Source organism: Serinus canaria, chromosome Z (genome assembly GCF_022539315.1).
Source record: "Serinus canaria isolate serCan28SL12 chromosome Z, serCan2020, whole genome shotgun sequence".
Taxonomy (NCBI): Eukaryota; Metazoa; Chordata; class Aves; order Passeriformes; family Fringillidae; genus Serinus; species Serinus canaria.
The window spans coordinates 63,250,203-63,273,716 of record NC_066343.1 but is presented as its reverse complement, the minus strand read 5'-3'; the positions used below and the strand labels follow the sequence as shown (position 1 = coordinate 63,273,716).

The window sequence follows — 23,514 nt, the reverse complement described above, 5'->3', positions numbered from 1 at the left end:
AGAAGTTAAAACCAAAATTTTAAAGTATTTTTCTTCCACAGCCAACATGCTGTACTTTATATTCCTGCTAGTGATAGTTCCAACCCTAGTAGCAGCTATATGCCACTGGAAGATGAAATGGTAAGTTGTAACGCATGTTTCTGTTGTAGACAGAGAATATTAGTAATCTAATTCATGAACCACTGCTGCAGCTTTTTGCTTCCAGCCCATTGCAAGGCTTCATTCGTTTCTTCCTTTGGCTGTCTGATTGTGTGGATGTTTTAAGTATTTGGCTTGTGATGTTTCTAAGACACTGGTCATCTGCTGCTGTGCCTGTGCACATCTGTGGGTGGCTTCTGCTGGTAGAGTGTGCTTTAATAAGAGAACAAAAATGTCATTTGCTTTGATCTTATTTCCAGGGTGAAGGAGTGGTGCTGTCCTGTAATACCTAGTCCTAACAAGAGCAAAGTGCTGTCATTCAAAGAGTTTAAGGTAAGATCACTGAAAATATGGATTTTTTAATTTTTCTATTCTTTGCTTAAGAGATTAAAAAAAATTATCCTTGTGTTGACTGCATTTAAAAATTAACTTCTTGACAGTTTTTGTGTTGACTACATTTAAACAAAGTTTAATATTACCATTTAGTGGAAAACTCTCCTTTTGACATTCATGTGACTCTGCAATGACCAGCTTATATTGCAGTCTGCTACTTCAAAAAGAAAATGCACAACTGGAGAATAAATGAAATCTTTTGATCAGCAGGTGATTCCTCCACTGTTACTATTTAAATCCCTGCTCTGTCTGAACTCAACAGCCCAGAGGATCCTGGGCTTCCCTGCAGCCCGGGAGCTGTGTCTGCCCCAATGCCCTGGGGAGGACACTGCAGGGCCGTGCACTTTCTGGCCCAGGGAGCATGCAGGGCGTTCTGCCAGGCACTGCTAGGTCTGGCTGGGAGAACAGGTTTGGCAAAAGGCCTTCAGCTTCTTCTGCAGCCCTTTTGAGCCGGGAGCTGCTGCTTCTGTGCTGAGTTCAGAGGGCTCCAAAGCCTTTGCCCTGGCATAGGTGGAGCTGCTGGTGTTCACTGAACAGCAGCACGAGAGTGAGAAGTACACCTAACAGCCACTGCTATCTTCCAGTTGCTTCTGCCTCAAAGTACAACCAGCACACATCAAACACCTGGCAAAGTCTTTAAAGTAGAGGGACATGGTTCCCTCCTCAATACAGTCATCATGAATTTACTTAAAAAAGAAATCTCTAAATAAATAATATGATACATTTCACATAAAATACAGTTTCCATTGAACATCCTCTACGTACTTTTTCCTTCAAATTAATTTATTTGAAAAGTGCAAACTAAAAAACAGTGTGTAGAAATATTAGAATTCCTTAAAGTGATCACTCTCTTTTCTCTACTCTAGGCTTCTTTCATTGAGTAATTTTGTTGTTTAATGATTCTCTTGCAGATTGATTCTGAGAAAGTGCTGAAGATAAATGACTGCATTCCTGACATGCTAGCCATGGACAGTAATGCGGAAGCTCATAAATTGCACCCTGTTACCTGGAGCTCTTTATCCTCAACACCAACTGAAGATAAGATTGATGGTCACAATTCTTCCTGGATTTACCCTGGTGAAAATGTAGCAGGGGACTTTCCACCCACAGATACACCTCAAACTCATACTTGTTTTGAGAATTTTGCTTATTCTTCTCCACTTGAGGCTGAATCTGATCCCTACCAAATGCCGGAGACACTGGAAGCAGGCAAGACAAATCAGGCAGTGGTGCTATACCAGCCACAATGCTATATAGATATTTTTCATGAGGACGCAGCCTCAACCACCAGAGAAAGAGGTGAGAGAACGAGCAGTCTGAAATACATCTCTCAAACAGATGTGTGCTGGCTGGGAGGGAGGCTTTGATGTTCTGTCCTCCAGTGAGTTCACCCAGTGTTTGGCTACACACTATAAATGAGAATTTCTAAAGCCACAACTTATTGTGATTAGGGCTCTCACAGGTCCAGATGCCTGACTTCCATTAATAACAGCAAAGCTGTTGTTCCTGGACTAGCTTTGAGTACTGATTTGCACAGGAATCATGTGTGTTACGGTTCCATTACAACTTATGGGCATTAGATGAGATTTATAGTGGTTTGTGGCTTGAATTATGCAGCACATTACATCACAGCAATCTGTCACAGGCTGATGCAGGCAACTGCTTTATTTTGCAGAGATTAAACTATTCATAAAGTGGAGGAGCAAATGAAAAAGGGGGAAGATTGTGCTGCTCAAGGAGTGTATTTCTCTTGCAGTGTCTGTGTACTCTGGCCACCCCAGCTAGTGGGTACTGTGCTGCTGGGCATGGAGCATTACCCAGTCATTTTGGGGGCTGGGTTGTATTTTCTGTCTCTCCAATGATGTAAGGAATCGTTGTAGAAGCGTTACCTGCACACAGTGTGATTCATTCCTAGAAGATTTGAAGGAACTTTGGCTTCCCCAGGAGTGCTGCCCAGAGCACCCAAATCCACTAATCATCCTTTTACTTCCCCTGTGTCCCAATTACACTTGATGTGTGAAAGAGCACAGAAAACAGATTTTCGTAGGGAAGACCCTTGCTTCCATTTCTTGTAACTGGGGCTCCTCATACCTCTGCCTTCTCTGCCTAAAGCCCCTTTAAAATTGTCTTAACCATACATTGAAGAGACATAGGGGAGTTAGGTGGAAAGGAGTTAATTTTCCAGAAGGATAGAGGTGGTACTACATGGGATGGTCTCTGCTGGTGCATGCGAACTGACCTTTTGGCATTGACCCCTGTACTTCCATAGCCCCAACCAACCAAGCAATCAGACAGGCTGGTAAGAAGCACAGGCGTATGAATCCCATTGTGAAGGACATATTCAGGCTGCATACATCCAGATCTCCCAACACTACTTTTGCATTTGTTAAAAAAACCACATAAAACAAATCCTTATTGTAATGCTCAGAATCCCTGCAGTAGACAGCAGCCTTTCATTTTCATTTCAGGAAATTGTACATTTGTAATGAAGCAGCAGATTGGAATTGTAGCTGAAAGTCTTGTCAGATTTACCTCAGTGCATAAGGGACCCTTTGGTTTTATGCCGTTTGGAATCTGTAACAAAGAGATGGTTTCAACTTAAGAGCACAGCATAGGCAATTTTCAAAGGTGAAACAAATAAAGGGTGTCTGACTATTTGATGCTCAGCCTGTTTGCTAAAATGCAGTTACTTGCCTTTCCTGTGTTTAACTAGCTAATCTCACGTCTAGAAACCAAGCCAGCTGCAGACAGAGTGAGTTCTGATACTGAACGGCATCACGCTTTTATACTGTTGCTTACAGATATTGTTATAATGTCACAAGCTGTGCTGCAACAGGAAAACCAGTAAGGCCTTGCACAGCCTGTGGGCTGAGACAAGCACTGCCTGCAAACAGAGGAAGAAGGAGCAAAGATACAGAGATGGGCGGACGTGGTTGGGGGCATTCAGTGCACACCCTGCCACATCGATCCGTGTGCACAGGTGCAGGTGGCTCACAGACTTGAGAGGGACAGAAGGCAGCATGGTCCTTCCTTCCAGCCTCTAGCCAGCCAAGTAAGGAAACATGGCTGGACACATTCTGCTGAAGGTGGAGAGAGCAGGGGCGGTAAGGGAGAAGGCTGATTTGACAGATAACATCCCAGGGAAACTTCTCCCTTTATCTTGGCCTCTTTGAGTAACAATGCATGTGAAAGCTTGATACCGCAGTATCTTCACAGCTTGGAACATTTGCTTCTCTAGAAAGCTTCATCACATTGTATGTGCTTGTGTAGATTAAAAGATTTACTGCTGGAAAAAAGGCCAGTAAGAGAGCTGCTGTGTCACAACCAATACAAAACTTCTGAGCTGTACATTTCAGAAAAAGGTGTATTTATTCTGAAATGTTGAAGAGGAATCCTAAATCAAGAGTTATGTACTAAGGAATTCAGATATAGATGTCAGTCAAAGAAATCAGTGTATTGTACAAAGCATTTTAAATTTTGACATGGCTGCAGTTCCTCCTGCTAGGGGGACAGCTGCACCCTGGCACAACTCCCAGCTGTGAAAAGCTGCTGTCACTGAGGCCTGGCTGCAGCAGTTCCACCCAGGAAGTGAAGGCAGGGGTTTGTGGGTTTAGCCAGTGGTGCCTTCCTGATGGTGGGGTGAGACACATGGGCCTGGCTGAGGTCTCACCTCTCAATCCCCTGGCCTTTCCCAGGGACAGCTTCCTGCTCTGATGAAATTCCATCACCTGGACGCAGTGACACACTTGACCACATTCCAGATCACTAGCTGAAGGAAGGAGAAGCTGGCTCCTCTTTCCCTATAAACCCTTCTGCTTCCTGGCTCCAGTGGGTGGTGCTTTGTGGAACCTCCTGTGCATAAAAAGCACACAGAGGATTCCAGGAAGGATAATGCCTCTGTGCCAGTCAAAGGGCACAGTCTGGGCACCAGAATTGAAGATTAGAGAAGTATTTTAGCATAGGTGGAGAAGTGTGTATAATTTTTATATATTAAAACATCTGTCTTGCATTAATGGTTGAATGAGCTCAAAACTGTAATCCTCTTTTTTTTTTTTGTTCATAATGCAACTTTCACAGCTGTTGTTGAAATACAAATACTTAAACCATCACATAATTAAACATCGTTCTCAGTATGTTAAATTTTTACAATAAAAATGGTGTGTGAACTATTAAAGAGTCTCTGTGTCTTACAAAGCATTAATGTAAATTTTTTTTTTTTGCCAAAAAATTTTATTTGGGAAGCTTCTGATTGTTCTAGTTAACTTATAACTTGCAAATATGCATTAAATTCCAATCCCTTTCTAATGCAGAGAGGTACATAGGAGACCAGAACAACTATAAGAAGTTTAAGTACATTTTATTAACAACGCATCCCTTTTGATAAGACTACGCTTCAGGAGGCCTTTAATGCTCATTGACATGAACTGTACACGGTATACAAAAAAAAAAAAAAAAAAAAAAAAGGAAAAAAGAAAAAGAAAAAAAGAAAACACAAAAAAAAAAATCAAGGTGGGCAATACGATTTTGGGACAAGCCTCTGTTTAAATTATACACAGCTCAATGCAATATTCTTACGTAAAATATATAAATACTTTTTTTTTCTATGTTACAGGTATACAATATAAATCAGATTTCAATGTTTGTTCAGTGACCTACAAACACTAGAACCTCCAAATATGTAGCAGCGTATTACTAAACTAAAAAAATGACCACACAGGACAGGGAAAATAAGTATTGAGATTTTTCTTGATCCCTTCCCTCGAATCAGAATGATTTAGGCAATGTCTTGTAATGCAGTTTCAGGGATGCTGACAGCCCAGTATTGGAACAATTTTTCAATTAGATTTACAAAGTGTAAATTTGAAAGAACTTTTTTCCCCTTTAGACATAGCATCTTGTGCTAAAACACCCTATTCAGTGGCAAAATGATATATTTTTTTGGCATAAATTACATTTTGCAAGTAAAATAGCGTATTTGAAAAAGCAACTCAAGCGAAATAGGCAGTTTCCACACGCTGTGGCATTGCTGACTATCTACGCTACAAAAATAACCCAAAGAAAATCCACATTCGTTAGTGACTATAAATCTGTTTAAAACAAAACTACCCAGGAAACTATTGTGAGTTAAACAAAAACCAAGGAGACTGGAGACCTCCAGAAAAAAAACCATGCTGGTTTCCAGCATGTCCTCAAAAGTCTCATGCCATTTTAAGATTTTGCTCTCACATTGTATACCTTTCATAAGGACGCAGTAACAGAAGTGTGACTTAAATGTTGCTGGACCTGCTTCCACATGGCTCCAGAGCAGCTCAGAGCAGGACTGCGTGCGGGAAAGTGAGAGGGACCTCAGAGCCTGGTGAGAATTCCACCACTGCGATTGCTGCATCTGAGCTCACGTTTGCTTACAAGCTTCGCCAGCTTCCTGCTGCCCAAACTAGACCAAATCCAAGGCACAGACTACAAAGCAGCAACTCTTCCATCCCTCACCAGGTTTTTCTCACAGTGGTTTTCTCCTGAGCAGCTACCTTACTCTTCGGACACCTAGGAGAGGCACTTTGGTTTTGTTTTCAGTCTCACTGCAAACCACAACTCTTCCTTCCAGACCAGTATGTATGTTTCAAAGTGAAGTCAAAAAGACAAGCAGGATTCTCACAGGTGCCTTATAAATGTTTATAAGGGCAGTTTACCTCAGTGTGCTGAGCCATTGTGCCCAAAACTAGTGAATTGTTTAGGACTCCACTGGGGGAAAAACCCACCACCACCGCCCCGCAAAGAGAGTACATTTAGGGTATGTTTGTCAGACGTCAGCCAAGTAAGAGCTGTCAGATGAGGAAAGGCAACTGTTTCAAGCACAATATGCCAAGGAGCCCACATATAAGTTGGGAACTTCAAAGCCGAATCATCTCCAGCTCAAGTGATGTCCACAACAGCTGGGAGTGTTCTGCATTTCTGAATTTCACAGAGGTGAAAAGTTGTCCTTCCCCAAAAGGAAACACTGAGCCCCTAGCCTTGTCCTCCTTCCCTTGGCGGAGTGGACTGGGCCCTTGTGGAGGTGCCTGGCTGTGGGGCAGTGAGCTCTGCTCTTTGGAAAGGGCCCCCCTTTCCCCTACCTGGCTGTAAGAGCAGGCCAAGAGACACCAGGCAGCTGCTGCTAATTGTGACTGGTTTCACAAGCAACCTCTCCTTCCTGGAGCAGGTCCCGCCTCTGAGCTGTGAGTTCCTGAGGAGTTTTCTTGGCCACAGCAACCGAACTGCATTAGTATACAGTGTTAAGTGAATGCTACACACATTACCCTTTATTGAGCATTATCACCAATCACTCTGACTGGAAATATAAAAAGCGGGTGATCTGTCAGCTTCCCTAGGAGAAGTGGAAGAGTTTTTTTATTAGGGCTAATGTAAGCACAATCATTATTTACTACAGCTTTCTTTTGAAGTTTCTCATGATACAAATAAAACCCCAAAATAAGGACTTTGAAAGGGACATTAAAAAAAAAAGAGAACTATAAAATTAGAAATTCACAGTTTATAACTAAGCCAATACAAATTTCCTTCACTAACAGTATCCCCTTCATCTGCCAATTAAACTGAAACATCAATGTGAGCTTAATGTCAGTGTGTAAATTAATTTTCTAAAAACGTATGTTATGTACAATACAGACTTAACATCCTTGATGCATACTTATTGAAATCTACTGACACTCATACACTTTCAGAAGAAAAATCACGCTTTATAACTGAATTTGCAGCCACAATTTTTTATGTCAAGTTTCTGTTGTCACGGATCCCCACACAAGCGCGTTATTCAGAACACATGAGCATTTCAAGATGGAGATTCTTTCAAAAGTATATTTGCTTACCTTTCTATAATCAGAGGCCTTCCTATGATGCTTTCTACATTAAGTGCTATGGGTTAAACTTAAGAAATGAAGAGAGGTGGGTTTTTTAAATACAGGTGATAAACTTGTTTATTTTGCCTTAACTGCAGAAAAATAACATGGAGTTGTTTGATGTAACCCCATTTAGTTATTAAAACAAATCTCTTCTACTCTAGCCTAACTGAGGTAGTGTTTGAAACTACTGTATAACATACGCTATCCCCATTTGTGGGAAAACTACATTATTTTCCTTTGGAGTTTATACCACTATTTGGTCTACTGTGATTGACATTTTGGTTTTACAGAAACATTTATTTCTCATGGCCAGAAGTCCAATAGTTACTGGTGTGGTGTGTTTTCTAAACATTTCAAACATATCTTGCCACACAGATGTATTATTTACGTCAATGACCACAGAATAGTTCAATCAGTTTGTTTTTGCTCCTTTCAGTGGGAACTCATGAAAAGATAATCTTAGGAACTAAATTTGACTATGAGCAGCAACTTACAGTCTGCTTTACCAGAACCGGATGGTACGCAGTGCACATAAGAATTCAGTGAAGTGATAGCTGCAAAGCAGTGCTTATGTGACATCATGAAATTTCCAATAAGAACAAAGAAATTCTACATTTCACTAGGAACTGTGTGTTACTGTTCACAGGACTACTTATTGAAATCTCCAGTAGCATAGCTAGTAAGAACAGAGATATGAGCATCAGGATAAATTTCACTTAAGTATTAATCTGACAATTATAAAAAATGGTAGGAGTGAATGGATAAAAATACGTTCTACTTAGTACAGTCCAGCTGAATTATTCACCTATATCAAAATCAAAGGGTAATCCCCTCTATTACAGGCATTCTAACAAAGGTGGCCATGCTACTGTATATACACATTTGCATATATATACTACCTTTATATAAAGGCTTCTGAATCTTTAGATCCATGATAAAAGTGACAGGGATTCCTACTTTTTTTTTTTTTAGCTTGCACTTACTAGTTTAGAAACGGCACTAGTAACATGATAGAGGCAACTACTTCAATCATTACCAGTCACTGTATCATTTAACTTTTGCAACAAGTCTTAAATACCAGTACAAAATTATAAGTACAGCTGCTCCAAAATTTGTTACTTAAGGCTTTTCACTACAATTATTAGTACTATCTGATGCTTGATCACTAATCCACTGAAAATTCAAATAAACCTTTGTTTTTATAAAAAGCTGTTTCCATGGAACTTGGAAAACACTCATACTTAAATCTCCTCACAAAACCTACAATGATTAAATGTCTTCAAGTTCAGTTTATACAATATTTGCTTATCTGATACAAATCATGCGTTTTAAAGGACTGTAGTTGAGTAAGACCCATATTTGTACTATATGAGCATGAGTGTAGAAACTGCAAACACATGCATAGTATTCAGGGAAAACAATCTGATTTCAGCATTTTAAGTTTTAAATGACTTGTTTTGAAAATCAAATTGTAGTGAAAATCCTTAACTGGTTCAGACAAGATACATGTATGTGAATGCAATGAAATCGAAGAGACTGCTAATAAAATGTCTTAGAACTATAGCAATATTAAAATAACTTAATGAAACCTCAGATTCAGAGGCATTTCTTTCTGTCTGAAGTTACAAATCCCCAAAGTAGTGTTATAAACAGTACAAAAATCAACAGAGAAGGGCTAACATTAATCCCCTGGTGCCCACAACTACAGCATGGCTCCCCATTGCTGGCAGTGGAATGCACCCCCATCTCTCTGATTCCTGGTATCCAGGGTTTAAAAAGCAAGGCATCGTTCTGCTTCTCTGGAACAGAATCGGAAGTCAATTAAAAATGTCTCTGCAAGTTGTCCTATTTCATCGTAGTTTATGGTAGAAAATGAAATGAAAACTTGTGGAGGTGTTCAGTGCTTGGCTCTTGCATATACTGGTAATTACTATTATTAAAACTAAGATAATGTCTAATAAATCCCCAAAGGGCTCAAATGACTGTGCCAGTAATCGGTTGAGGAAGAAAATGTTTTCAGTTCAGTCTTCAGGTACCAGTAGCTTCTGGAAGGTTTTAAAGATGATGTTCCAAACTTTTTATCCAGTCAGTGAGAGGTTGTCTGAGCATTTCAAAGTCCATATGCAGAGCACTGCCTGAGTAGAGGTCAGGACTCAGCTGATGCATCAATTACAGGCTGTTGTGTCGGTGTTGCCAAAATAGCCTCTGCCTCTTCATGCATCTAAAAGGGAAGGATGAAGTATTAATGTTGCTAGAGATTTTACCCAGGAGACATCACAAAACGGTCTCCTTTAGGATGTACCTATCTGAAAGCATCTTTTACTCAGGACATGGAATCTGCACCCAGCCAGCCAGTTTGGTACATTCAGTGCACCCTCCACTTACCTGCAAGAACTGAACATCTTGAAATAGCTCCTGAATGAACCTTCGGGATGGAAGTCGAAATGTACAGTGTGCTAGCAAGTAGGACACTTCAGAGTAAAGGCATATGTCATCAAATGCTTGGGGATACTTCTCCTTAATTCTGAACAAGAGAATAAACAACATTTTGTAAGCCTTGAACAGATTTCCATTGTATCAAAAAACCCCCAAACTTTTCAATAAGATGTCATCATTAATTCTTCAATAACATGCATTCTAAATCCCAGACTGACACAGTAAGAATATCACAACAGACAGCATCACGTTGTACAGAACTGGAAGAAATATAAACTGAGAGGAAACAGAATACACAACTTGTAAGTTGTACAGAATTACTGTGATTGCCTAGGCTTAAAATAACAGACTTGGAGAAGAGTGTATCAAATAACTGGCATTCACAAGTACAGCAGTCATAAAAATATGGAAAAAGATTAGTTTAATCTTTTAAACCTAAAGTATTTTTGAAAGAAAACCACACACTTTTGCATTTTCTTTTAGCAGTTGCTGGTTTCCAATGTCACTGACCAGAAACCTACAGGTTATAACATTTAGTCCCTGGATTTACATTCCTATATTTGAACATGTTTTAAAAATAAATTATTTTCAGGAGTTGTACTCTTGCTTAAAGAAGAGCTGAGTTTCTCAAGAGATCACTTTCAGTTTGTTATTGTACTTATCTATTATTCAGCAAAAATAAAGAAGTATTTGTTTCTTTTATCGACATGCTACACCAGGTATGTAATCACTACAGCTGAATTACTAATTTTAAAAGGTTTGGTTGAGAGTAAAATACTAAACACAGAGCAACGATGTTAAGATTATTTGTTTACCTTCTACATTACATTCAATCCTATCTGCCTGACAACTTTGGAGAAGTGAGGTTATTCACAGTCCCTGAGATCTTAAGAGAATACTTTTGACTAAGTGTTGCTAAAGCATCTGTAAGGCATTGAACTTACGTCAGAAGTCCAGTTTCATGGCCCTTAGTTCCTACTGAACTGCTCAAATTGATAACTAAACGTAAGACCTCTTTCCGCAGAAGTATCCTGCATACTGGTGTGTCATCTGGGATTGACTTTACTCCTGGAAAAACAAATAAAACAGTGCGGATTTAAACAGAATTGTCTTTGACTGAGCTAGACTGGTACAATAAGTCTGTTTACACATTCCATACACACGTGAACATATATATTTATGTATGTATTCTGAGCTATCAAAAATATTTCCATTGAAATTAGAAGTTAAACACCACTATTTTCAGGACTTTAAACAGTTAACCTTTTCAAAAGTATTTCTAACATTTAAAGAAAATCTTTCAAGTTACAGTGATATTGTTACCACAAAAGCATGTTGCAAACTGGATGAACTTCTATCAGACGGCGGGGGGGGGGGGGGGGAAGATTAAAAAACCAGCTACTTCATAAGAAACCATCATAATTCAAAATATAATACACAAGTATATAATAAATTCTTTCTTTACAGTAATTCAGTAATTCTTAGACCTTTTTTTTTAAATTAACATCTGTAGGAAAAAAAGACAATTTGCTTGTAATATCAGGTATTGAATAATCTGCACAAATGCTCTATAGCAGAGGGAGAACAGTTTAAAACTGTATTCTCCCACCTGGAGATGGATGATGTTTTTATTCAGATTTGTTTGTTTTTCTGTCTAATAAAGAGCACTAATTTGTTGCAGTGTACACAAATGAAATATAATTTTTTCACAATGCCTAAAGTATGCTTTATTAATGATAGTCTCTAATAATCATAAGGCTTTCAGACTCACCTAATACAAGCTCTGTACTCTTGGTGCTGCTGGCTGAACCATGGGATACTGCATCACTACAGCCTGAAATTCCAGAAAATTTGGAGGAATGCACATCTAAGTGATTGTGAATGGTCTGCCCACACCAGTCAGTATATGGAATGTCTGAAAAATCTGACATAAACAAGATGTACCTTTGTTATTCACACTTTTCCTCAATTCACATCCTTTCATTATTTTTCAACAACTGCAAACATGCCAGATGCACTAAGTACCATGCATAAAATCAGCTCAGAACTAGATGGTGGACTGGGGACAAATTATATTCAAACTCTTCCAAATTTAATTAAAAAAAAAATCTTAAAATATATTAGTGGAGTCTTTTCCAGACACTGATGGAAGCCTAAGAAGCCATCACACATAGTACTGATATAGTTACTGATATATCCATTTTATGCTCCTTTTTATGTATCACAATAGAGATGCTCTTGCATGTGCAGACTTCTTTTTCTTCACACAACTGTCACAGGTGTTTGCATGAAAGGCTCTGGCAAGAGCCAGGCTCTGCTGCACCTGTAAGTATAGCTGGGATATTATTTGCCACTTTTCTTGCTACTAACTCAACCTCCAGCTCAGCTCTCTGAGCCATTCCTCTCATTTGTGCATCACACCTTTTGCCAGTATTGCTACTAATAAGTGTCTAACAGTATTGTAAAACAGTGAGCTCTCCTACTAAAGCATCCACTACTGGATTATCTTTCCATCACAGGAATTGACAAAAGGCATGTAACTGAAAACTTTGCAGAGAAGGTTAGAAAAAATAACTCCAAATCTCTTCTGAATCTCAAAGTATGAGAAAAGACTAAATCCCAGAAATTACAGCTCAGTTTGAACACACTCTACAGATTTCCTTGTATTTTATGGCACAGACTTATGTCAGACTTTTCATTAGTTGAACAGCAAGTGTCAGTTTTCAGAACACACATTTTAAGTAAGTCCAAATTATTTATTTTGACATGCTGTTAGAAATACTAAAGAAACATGTAGACACCTACTCCTACTAACACTAAAGAGTGGAAAGCTGGAAGTGACCATAGCAATTCTACTGGTTGCACAATGAGCTTATTAGAGAAATATTTTCAAGGTCAATAGTCAGTTAAACAAAAAACCTGTCAGACTACTTGAGCAAAAGCCAGTATGTTCTCTCGGTTTTATCACACTTCTCCACAAGGAATACTAACCTGTACGATTATAGGAGGAGCTCACTTTGGTGTTAGGCTGATAACCCAGAATCTGAACGCAGACACAGTAAAGACAGTTCTCATCAGTGTGCTCCTGGAGCCCTGTGTCCTCTGTACCTTCTAAGAACTGACATGCATCTGAACGGCTGGTATTCATTATTTCTGTGAGACTGATCTGCTGGCGGAGCATCTGAAAAGGGCTTTTGACAACATCACTTGCACCTGATGGAACACCTGTAAATAAAATTCACTTATCAAAAAAACCCCATAAAACCAAGCAACCAATACTAATTCTTTCAATTAATTTCCACTTTCAAGCTTATAAGGCTAGGGATGGAGTGCAGGTGAAGACTTATAGAGTTTTTTTCTGGAGTGGTTAAGCTCCCAAGATTGTTAGCATTTGAGAAAGAGACAAAGTTTTAGTTCCAAATTATTACACATAACAAAATATTGCAAAGGACAGAATTCAACCTGTAAGTACACACACTATAAGAAGGTAAGTGGTAAATCTGGACATGGTATCAACGTTACTAAAACCCACATAACACCAATACATTACCAATTTTCATGTGTCAAATGAGACTAATACAACAATATACCAGATGTTGAAATTACACATGCACCAATGCAAAAAATAAACACAATTTAAAAACTGTAACTTAGTGACTGTGACAGGAAGAAACTAGACTCAGCAATGCAGAAACAAGCAGAAGACACTTAAGAGACATGCTCTTCCCTGAGTGGAAAAAAACAAATAAATAGTTTTGAAGAAGAGTTACTTTACACTGAAACTTAGCAAACTTCAGAGACACACTACCAGTCAAATCGACTTTGTGTATAATATTAAAGGGGAATAAAACCCCAAAAATGTAGGACAACAGCTATCCTAATAAACTACTAAAAAAACAGCGTCAAGCCTTCTTTTTTTCAGTTGCCAAAACATATACTAAGACCCTACAGATTTCTGACTTCTCTAGAGGTACATTCCAGAGCAAGCCAGGCATTAGAAACTTGCAATTCTCTCATCCCATATTCTTCACTGAACAATTGTCATGGACACATCACAGAAAGACAATTTATTTTCTGAAATACACATCTAATACCATAAGTTCCTATAAATGATCTTGTTATCAAAGGGAAATAGTTCAATATGTGGGATTCATATTTTTCTAAGCTTAAATTTTGTTACTTTCTGTAATACAGCAGCACTGCCAGACTTTGAGCGGCATTAGCTCACGTTGTCAGAGATATGCAGGTTTTCCTCCATTTTTTTAGAGTAGGGCCAAACTTTGAAGCAACACATTAGCTCAAACTAAAAAAAGCCAGGGAATTAATGGCCTACTGTCCTGATTCCAGAACATAGTCCTCAAAGCTTAATAGCTAAAATGATGTCTTCTGTAAAGAAAAATTAACAAATAAATCAACAAGCCACCCAATATACCAAAAAACAACAGAAAGCTACAGGAGAGAAATAAAACCAGTACCTCCTGCATCAGATGTAAAGACCCTAGATCCATGCTCATCAAATGGAGGTGTAGTTTTCTTCTGGAAATATGGAGTTTCCTTTACCTGCAATACCCAAGTGAAAATTAAAATTAACAGAGGTGATAATCAAACACAAGAAAAAAACTGCTATTTTATGAGGAAATTAAATCTTGCTTTTCTTTTACTTCAAGAAAAATGCATCATTTGAGGAAGAAATTAAGAATGAGCTCCTGAGTACTAAAGAAAAGCCAAATGAGAAAAATGTACATCTGTGAATGAACATTTATTGACAAAGGCTCATGAGGAGTTAGCAAATGGTGATGACAGGCTGTAAGAAAACCAGTGACCCACAGTGGCCATTCATAATCTGTCCATGATCATGCTACACCACTGGAGATCTTGGGAATGAAGTACAAAAGCAACCAGGACATCTAAAATGCTGCCTGTAGGATGTAGAGCTGAGGCACGTCTCAGCTACAAAGAGAGCTGAGAGAGATGAAATGTGGTAACAAATATGCCGCAAAGACTTGAAGGAGAAAGAAAAAGTAGTCCTTTCACAAAGCAAAATCAGAAGCAGATACATGATTTAACATGACTTTGCTCTATGTTTAGCAATTTTTTGAGATTAGTAGGAAGTTTATTTAGATTTGAAAGGCAAAGATTAGGTAAAATAAAGATAAGGAAGTTCACTTTTACCTTTGACACAGACCATGTCCTGGCTTTGATAATTAATTAACAGAATATTAAACCCTCTGATACGTAAGTTTGTTAAATAGGAATGCGTTTCTACCAAGTAGAAAGAGGAAGGGATTTTCTGAGACATGAAAATAATCTGTTCTAACCTAAATATATGTATTTTCAAAGTTAAGACAATATAATTTATTACTATAATGATATATATAAAAAGAATCTATTATTTAATACAGAGCACGGTAGCAGGGCGTTAACTGTGTGATTACACACATAATTTATAGGTGGCTGATGAACATGTCAATTATTGGTTTGCTAAAGCAGAATTAACAAATGTGCACAGACTATGCTAATTTTAGTATAAAAGCTGGATGTCAACCAAAAATCTTATGACAGCAAATTTGTCAGCAAAACCACTGTTTAACACTACTCTAACAGCAAAACCACTGTTTAACACTCCTCTAACAGTCTTTGCCATTATTTGCCTTAACACAAAGCAGCCTTGTGATCTTGTGTAAAAAAAGTCAAAACAACAGTTAGGAAAGAAACTCTAGCCCTCCAAAATGTATCTCTTTAAAGTACCACATCCATTTTTCCTTGTTTCTCTAGATTTAATCTATTCTGATGAAAAGGCAACAGCTGACTGCCTTTCAGTATGAAAATGCAAATGAACCAAATCAGTTAATACATACATACCTGAAATATTTCATTGATATCCACTGGGAGAGCAAGGCCAATGTAATCATCAGAGCTACCATAAGTAGCGTTAGAAACCATGGAGCGAACAGAAGAGGAACGCTGAAGTGTGTTTTGGTTAATTGGACTTAATAAATCTTCTTTATCTAACGAAGCATAACTTAAAGCTTTCATGAACCTGTAACATTGAAACAAATAAATCACATTTGCAGTTACTCTCTCATTCTGGCACACTAAAAGTAAAAAGAACTGCTGACACAAAGACCATCCCCATCCTCCCACTGCAGGTCTCAGAGCTTGTTAGGACAAATTACAACTATAGGTTCATTGCTTTTTCTGCCTCATATTCTCTTGCATGGTTTGGCAGTTCCTGGCAATTCCTTTATAATTCTTGGTACAGGAACTCCTGCCCATCCTGCAACACCATGCATTTTCTTCAGCATTCTAGCTTTGAATATTTCCAGCCAGTAAAGATTTGGGTTTTTAAACACTTATCTAGCTAATTTTGAAATGCACTGAACGTGTATTTCCTGGATATTCACAAACTCTGAACTGAGCAGACACATCCGTGCAAAGGCACACCTTGAGCCTACCAGTGATACACATAAGGAACATATTTTCTCCCATACTCCAAAGGAGCCACCCAGTAGGGTCACCCGAGCACAGAGGAAGTATTTGCTCAACATGAATGCACAAAGAACAAACTTAAACCTGCACAGTGACTGGAGCTGACATGACAAATAGCTTGAAAAACAAAGAAAGAAACAGAATGGGAAAATCAGACAGGAGAGAAGAGGCTGAGAACAAGACCTTAGTGCTGACCAGAGCCCTGATGACAGAAATTTCACATATGACCATCTATCATTTTCTTTCTCATCAAACAGAAAAACCTAAAAATGTTTTCTGATAACCAGTCTATGTAGATGGCCTGTATGCATTGGATTAAAGCTTCCTAATAAAGGCACACCTCAGGAACAGTGAATTTTTATTGCAAATTATGACACACTGGAGGTAAAGTGAACACTGGATTTTTTGACTTTTTGCCTTGGAAGAAGTTTTCTATCCCTTTTTTATTTGGGCATAAAGTGTCCTCTTATCCCTACAGATGGGATTTATATTGAGATAAAATTAAATTATCAAAGTTTGACCAAGGAAGAAATTATTATGTAATGGAAATGTACAAAATACAGCTGAGAAGATATCAACAGTTTTCTTGTTGGTAATTCTGACCAATACTAGTGACCGTAGCAGTGGACTCAGAAAAGAAGTCAAGCCATACTTAAAAAAAAACAGGGAAAAGGCCTCAGGTTGTGCCAGAGGAGGTTTAGATTGGATATTAAGAAAAACTTCTTCACTGAAAGGGTTGTCAGGCACTGGAACAGTCTGCCCAGGGAAGTATTTGAGTCACCATCTCTGAAAACAGCGCTGTTTTTTTTAAAAAAACATGTAGATGTGGCAGTTAAGGACATGGTTTAGCGGAGCACTTATGCACGTTGTGTCAATAGCTGGACTCAAACTTAAGGATCTTTTCCAACCTAAATAATTGTGCAATCATGAAACTCAAAAAGTTACTAGCTGCATTAAATACTTAATAATAAAACATTCTACAATTATTCTCAACATGAATTAAAGATAGCAGTTTTAATCCCAAACGTTTGTCCCTGCTTTTCCTAGAAAAACTAACGATATAGCATTAGTAACGATAAACAGCACCAAGCTGTCATTAAAAAATGTCTGCAGGGGATAGCTGAGAGCCACTATCAGGATCCAAAATATGTGCGTTAGTGTTTCTGGTAGGTCTTTAAAGACAAAGGTGGGAAGTTTATCCTCACAAAATTTATGCAAAGAAAAGGACTTTTTAACCTTCTGAAAAAAAGAACAACTAAAAACATCACAAAACTAAATCTATGACTGTTAGTTGTCACTAACACACAAATCTGTCAATAAACCGTAAATAAAACTTTTCAGAAGACTGACAGAAAAACTGACCTGGCAGTTAAAAAGGACAGAATTTTTCTTTCTAGTTTATTTTTAAAAAGCAGCTAAGTACAGTTTTAGCTGGACCAGTAAACATACTCTGAATTTCTTTGTAAATATAATCTGAAATTCTAATGACACACCATAACCACCAAGAAAAACACATGTACTGGTTTCACTGTAGTCTTTCCAATCAAATTATAGTAGCAACTAACACAATCTGAATCTCTCTTTGAGTAGGCATGTCTGCAATTATTTAACCTTCTCAGAGATACAAGCACTCTAGACATTTCAGTTCAGTGTTAAGCAGGTCAGCTCAAATCCTTGACTCTATCCACTGTCACAAGAGAACATGAACAGCTAAGCACCAGGAATAGTCAGTATGACATTGCGTGCAGGATCAAAGACCACGCAGCAACGCTGCTCTGCACATCAAGGGCATGACTGCAAGGAATGGTAAAACTTTACTTACAGCCATTACAGAACCTGTATTACCACTGAAATGACACCACTCGTTCCAGCACTAGCACAGGATGCCAGTGACATAGCTAGGAATGGCACTTCAATTTCCAGGATAGTGCAGTGTAACTACTAAATCATCCTTAATCTAACCAACATACTCAGTCTAGCTCTAACTTACTTGAACAAAGGCATCTATCATGGCATCTTTCCAGAATGATGCGAAAATATCAACAAAATGGATGTTTCTTTTATTCAGGACATAGACACTCAACTGGGTATGAGGAGGGCAGCTCAAGGACTGAGCATTTGCTTTTTCCACAGTAAGCAGATGACTCATGTACTGGTAGCATCTCCCCCTTCTCTCATTTGAAAAAATGTTAAGGCAAGAACAGAGAAAAAAAGTGCCTTTACCATCTCAACAGCAATGTGAAAATCCAATGCTAAAAGATGATGTGAAAGAAAAATGTTAAAAGATGATGTGAAGTAAAAATTTAGTACAAGAGTTTTTAAGGGAAGGTTATTAAGCAGTGACTGCCGCAGCTGGGAACAGTGTCAATGTCAAGAGCTAGACATCTTATATAACTATCTAATTAGTCTTCAGAACATCTAATATTGCTCAAAAATAAAGAGATGACACTGCCATCTAATAATAAATGCTATGAGCAAAATCTTTGCTCTGCTGTAGCTAAGAAGCCAAACTGACATTCCTATCAGTGGTACCAGTATCTCATCACTGGCCTCAGTGCTGCAGTGAACACAAATATAGCATATTGGCAGGAGGCCCTGTCCTAAAACCTCCCCAAGCGACATCAAGAAAATTCTCTTCTAAAATGTACCTCTGACTTCACGGGCAATTCAGTGTGTTTGCAACTTTAATAATGTTAGCAGTGGAACTGCATTTTTTACACTATAAAAGTTAAAACAGGAAGAAAATGCAATAAAAGGAAACCTTTTCCTTTGTCACCAACAGCATTATAAAATGTTAAGCACAGATATGGAAGCTGGGCTTCTCTGACAACACTTACAAAGTGGAGAATTATTCTTCTGTTATTCACTTGATATCAGTACTGCTTTCAGTGAAGCTATGAATCACCTTGCAACAACTGTCCCTTTAAGGTGCAGATTAAAAAAATATTAGGAAGACACTGAAGTTGTGCTTACAGCACTGAAGTGAGAAGAAATGAGCACAGAATAATTTCCTACCGGCTTGGTGTTAGTCGAGAATCCAGGCTGCCAGACTTCATGGTGATAGTGTCAGTGAACAGCACATCCTTTGCTGGAGATGCCAGGGCTTCTGAGTGAGACAGTGAAGGATGCATCCTCTGCTGCTGCAGGCGCTTTAGTGTAGCATAACCAAACGCATCTCGAGAACTTGTGTAGCTGAAGTTGTAGTCCGCAAGACTTTTTATTGTAGCAAGAGAAGGAGCTTTAAGAGACTGGGCTCTTCTGGGAAGGGTATGAGAAGACCCTGGTGGAACCAGGGATACAGAGTTGGACTTTGAGAGAGGGAGATGGTTAGACTGTGGTGTTGAACAGTGACTTGGTTTAACTGTCTTTGTGCTTACGACAGTACTCAAACTTCCACAGTCAGTATCTACATTTGCAGTGTCCACACCTACAGTCTCCCTTGAAGGGCTAGAGCTCATTGAACTTATGCCACTTGTTGTGGTATCTGTATTAAAACTTAAGCTACGACTCTTGAAATGTGTTTGTGTAGTACCATCTCCAATTAGCCTTTCTTTGCTTGTGTTTTCTCGATGAATTTCATTTCCAAGACCTTTTGGCAGCTTTAGATCATTTTCTCCAATACTCTGAGTACAATCAGTATCTTCCACATGTTTACTTCCAACAAAAGAAGTTTCTAATCGTAAAGTCTGGATTTTTGGAACTCTGAAAACAGGGTTCAATTCTTCCCCAGCAGGAAAGTCTATGCTACCACTAGGTTCTGTTACTGTACGATTTCGCCTGAGGCCTGATTTACTGTCAGATGATGTCAGCTTTCCTCCTTTTGGATCACTGCTACTTCTGTGTTTTTTATTAGGTAGAGTAAGAGAGTTTAAAATGCGATTTTTCACAAGTCTACTAGAAGAAAAGAAAGGAAAGGGACTACGGTCTTTGTCCTTGGAAGGTCCAGGTCTGTCATAAAATATTTGTTCTGCATCTTCAGTAATATCTAGGAAGAAAGTACTTGTGGAAGTACTACCAAAACGGTCATCCTCCATGATGAACATACCTGAAATTATACAAGACTTTGTCACAAAAATAGGCACTTCTTCCAAGTCTACAAACTATGTTGCAAAATAGGAAGCCATTCTAGAGAAGCCCAAGTGAGAGTCCACAATTTACTGGAACTTTAATTCCTCTTTTTTTTTCTGCAGAACTCCATGCAAATTAGCTATTTTGAGGAGTAACTGACCTGAAGACTTCCCTGCTTCAAAAGAAAAGCCACACTGTTGTATTTCGGTGCAAACATCCAGCTACTAGGATTACCACCAAAGAACGTCTATAATGATACCTAATTATGGTATATTTCTTAATTTGAATTCCAAGTATCCACAGAAAAAATAAAATGCATTAGGTACTTGAAATACACAATAATTTAAATACAGAAAAATTCTGGGTGTGTGTGTACACCCAGAGAACATAAACACTTATTCCTTTGAGGACAACCAAGTGTATCTTTATACCTAAGCATGGTGGTTTTCTGTAGCATGTTAGAGCAAACTGCCATGACTCAACATAAAAATAAATAACTTACCCTCATGTGAAAATTTTTCTTCTACACCAAGTGTGAAGCTAAGACACTGTTTTACTCCCTCTGACTTGTCTGCATCTCTCTGAATGGACATAATTGTCCTATTGCTTGCACTGTTTTACTGCAAGACCACCTTTACACCATTGGTCTGCACCTCATTCTACCAGACTGTTGATAACAATGCCAAAATGCTGTTTGGGGTGGGTTGGGCTCTTCACAGGTATTTTTTGTTGGCTTGATCATTTTTCTCCTGTTTTCTTGTTTTGGTGTTCTGGTTACTTACTTGATGGAGCAGATTCACTTTCACTGTTGTGCCTTGAACTGGTAGACTCAGAGTTCAAGCTAAGAGTACTTGGTATAGAAGAAAGTTCATTGCAGAGCTGCTCCATGTCATCAGGAACCACTGGCCAAGGCTGTCTACGACTGTGTCTCACTGCATCCCAGTTGTGATGCTTCAAAATGTCACATCCTTGTTTAGTTTTGGCTATTAGACCAAGCACGTAGACACAGGTTCTGTATTTAATGTATATATAGAAAAAAGAGCAACAATAATAGCACCTAATTTAACTAAACTTACTTGACATTTGAAAGGAAGCAACTTCAAGGCAATTCAGGAGAAACTTCACAAAACTGACAAATAGTATACTGTTCATTTTAATTTGCAAATCAATGTAAGCTCAGGAAATTCACTATTATATCTGAGAACAAGATACTAGTAAAAAATAAAAATTATCACAAGAGCCTGGTTACATAACGTAGAAAAGTACATTATGAAAAAAAAGGCCAAACATTTACGTAGTAGCAATATTTGACAAAACACCATCTATTTATGCTTTTAAATAGTTAAAAAATATTGAATAAAAAAGACGGAATAATAAATTCTCACAGAGATATAAACAACCAAATATTTTGTTTTACGAAACAGGAGAAAAGTAGTATCAACCTTTTTTTAATAGATTTGTTTACTGTATGTTTTTTCAGACTTCCTACATAATTCTGCAGTTGCACAGAACCAAGACTGATACTCAAACATCGGTGACTTTAACAGCTGGTTTCCAATAAAGTACAAATCTGTACTCATGTAAATCAGGTAAAGCTATCTGACAACTGATGGCAAGTACCATCTGAAAATTTTATGTATATATCAGATACACATACCCTCTAACAGACAGAACCTCACAATGTTGAGCGAGTGCCATTATATCAGGAATTACATTCTCCTCTTGAAGCAAGTTAAGACCCCAATTTGATGATCCAATATTGCCCTGGAATGAAAATTGTCAAGTAAGTTTTGATCTTATATATGATCTGCAGCACTACCAATGTAAAGCTTTGACAATTTTGTTTGTGGGTAGCAGAATTTAAAGCCACATCTTCTCAAAGCAGTTGAAAGATCTGAGTACCCTGACATTTCCTAGCTGTGCTAATACAAAAAAGCACTCAGCACACCTTGTGTAATACCTAAAGCTGCTCAAAGTTAGAACTACTATCTATTCCTCACTTTATAAGTTCTGCTATAGCCTGCAGTATGATCATGGTTTATTCATTTTACATTCCTCTTACACAGGCCTCTTGTTACATACCTACAGTATCTTCCACTATCAGTACGCTTGGACAAATGTTCTAAAATTAACTTTGGGGAAGACAAGAAGCACATTTAGGAATGTAGCTTGGATACACATCAACACTAGGTTTTTGCCTGTCCCAAGTACCAGGGCATCATGACCACATGGATCAACACTGGCAGCCAACTTCCTTGCAGAAACACTAGGGACTACCACAACAACATTAAACTCAGACCACGGCAATTTTTAACTTGTAACTATCAATACCATACTAATGTTCATATGGCAATGTGTTATTCTTATTCGTTAAAAAGAAAAAAAAGACTACGTTGATTATTAAAAACCTATTAAGAATGGAACAGCTGCCATAAACCATCTTCAACTGCAAGAATTATGGAACAAAACACTGACTTGAAAAAATCACACTTTTTTTTTAAAAAAACACCCTTATCTTTTATTTTTATGGAATTTTGCATAGGTTTTTAAGAATCAAGAGTTATAATGGAACTAAACAACTGCAAAACTCAGTAATAAATATATTACTTAGTAAAAAATATATTACTAACCAAGGCCCAAAGGGCTGCTTTCAGCTGCTTAATTCCTTCCCACTTATCCAGCATGGGAGAACGAACAGTGTAACTTAGATCTGTAACAATACTCTGAAGGAGAAAAACAGAAGAAGAAAAAACTAAGTTGAAAATTAATAGGAGACTTCAGCCAAACAAGTTCTCTTGCATTTATAGTAGAAGTTAAAGCAATAATTTAAATAATGCTCTCTAGGAAGCCAATGGTAATTCTGGAACAATAACCATAAATTAACAGCAGTGATAATGCAAAAGAAAATTTTAATGAAATCATGGATTACATAAAGTTATTTCAGATGTTATAAGGATGATAGATTAGTCAAACTAACACACTGCAACATATACACTTTCTCTTGAACTATTCAAAGTGCACTGTCAATTCATTAAATCATTTTACCAACCCACATCAAAAGTGAATTCGAGCAATTATGGCTTAGGGTTTGTTTTCT

The 23,514-nt window shown here is 38.1% G+C and overlaps 2 protein-coding genes across 5 annotated transcripts in view; one reads left to right on the top strand and one right to left on the bottom strand.

The window, feature by feature from the left end:
- OSMR (oncostatin M receptor) overlaps positions 1-4,705 on the top strand; it is a 31,193-nt gene extending 26,488 nt beyond the window's left edge. For 3 of the 4 annotated variants that reach the window (XM_050987294.1, XM_050987293.1, XM_050987292.1), the window contains 4 exons: positions 42-120; positions 399-471; positions 1,443-1,830; positions 4,227-4,705. In XM_050987294.1, the coding sequence (XP_050843251.1) occupies positions 42-120; positions 399-471; positions 1,443-1,830; positions 4,227-4,300 (614 nt within the window). In that variant the 3' untranslated portion in view covers positions 4,301-4,705. Of the gene's footprint in view, positions 1-41; positions 121-398; positions 472-1,442 lie in introns of all 4 variants that reach the window. The other variant, XM_030236937.2, reaches the window with a different exon arrangement.
- A 166-nt stretch (positions 4,706-4,871) lies between these two features.
- RICTOR (RPTOR independent companion of MTOR complex 2) overlaps positions 4,872-23,514 on the bottom strand; it is a 74,058-nt gene continuing 55,415 nt past the window's right edge. Inside the window, exons 28-38 of the mRNA XM_030236835.2 lie at positions 23,048-23,140; positions 22,075-22,181; positions 21,200-21,429; positions 19,365-20,394; positions 15,723-15,900; positions 14,336-14,420; positions 12,852-13,085; positions 11,632-11,784; positions 10,805-10,928; positions 9,810-9,948; positions 4,872-9,645 (exon numbers count right to left, since the gene is read on the bottom strand). Coding sequence (XP_030092695.1) covers positions 9,571-9,645; positions 9,810-9,948; positions 10,805-10,928; positions 11,632-11,784; positions 12,852-13,085; positions 14,336-14,420; positions 15,723-15,900; positions 19,365-20,394; positions 21,200-21,429; positions 22,075-22,181; positions 23,048-23,140 — 2,448 coding nt within the window. The 3' untranslated portion in view covers positions 4,872-9,570. The remainder of the gene's footprint in view (positions 9,646-9,809; positions 9,949-10,804; positions 10,929-11,631; positions 11,785-12,851; positions 13,086-14,335; positions 14,421-15,722; positions 15,901-19,364; positions 20,395-21,199; positions 21,430-22,074; positions 22,182-23,047; positions 23,141-23,514) is intronic.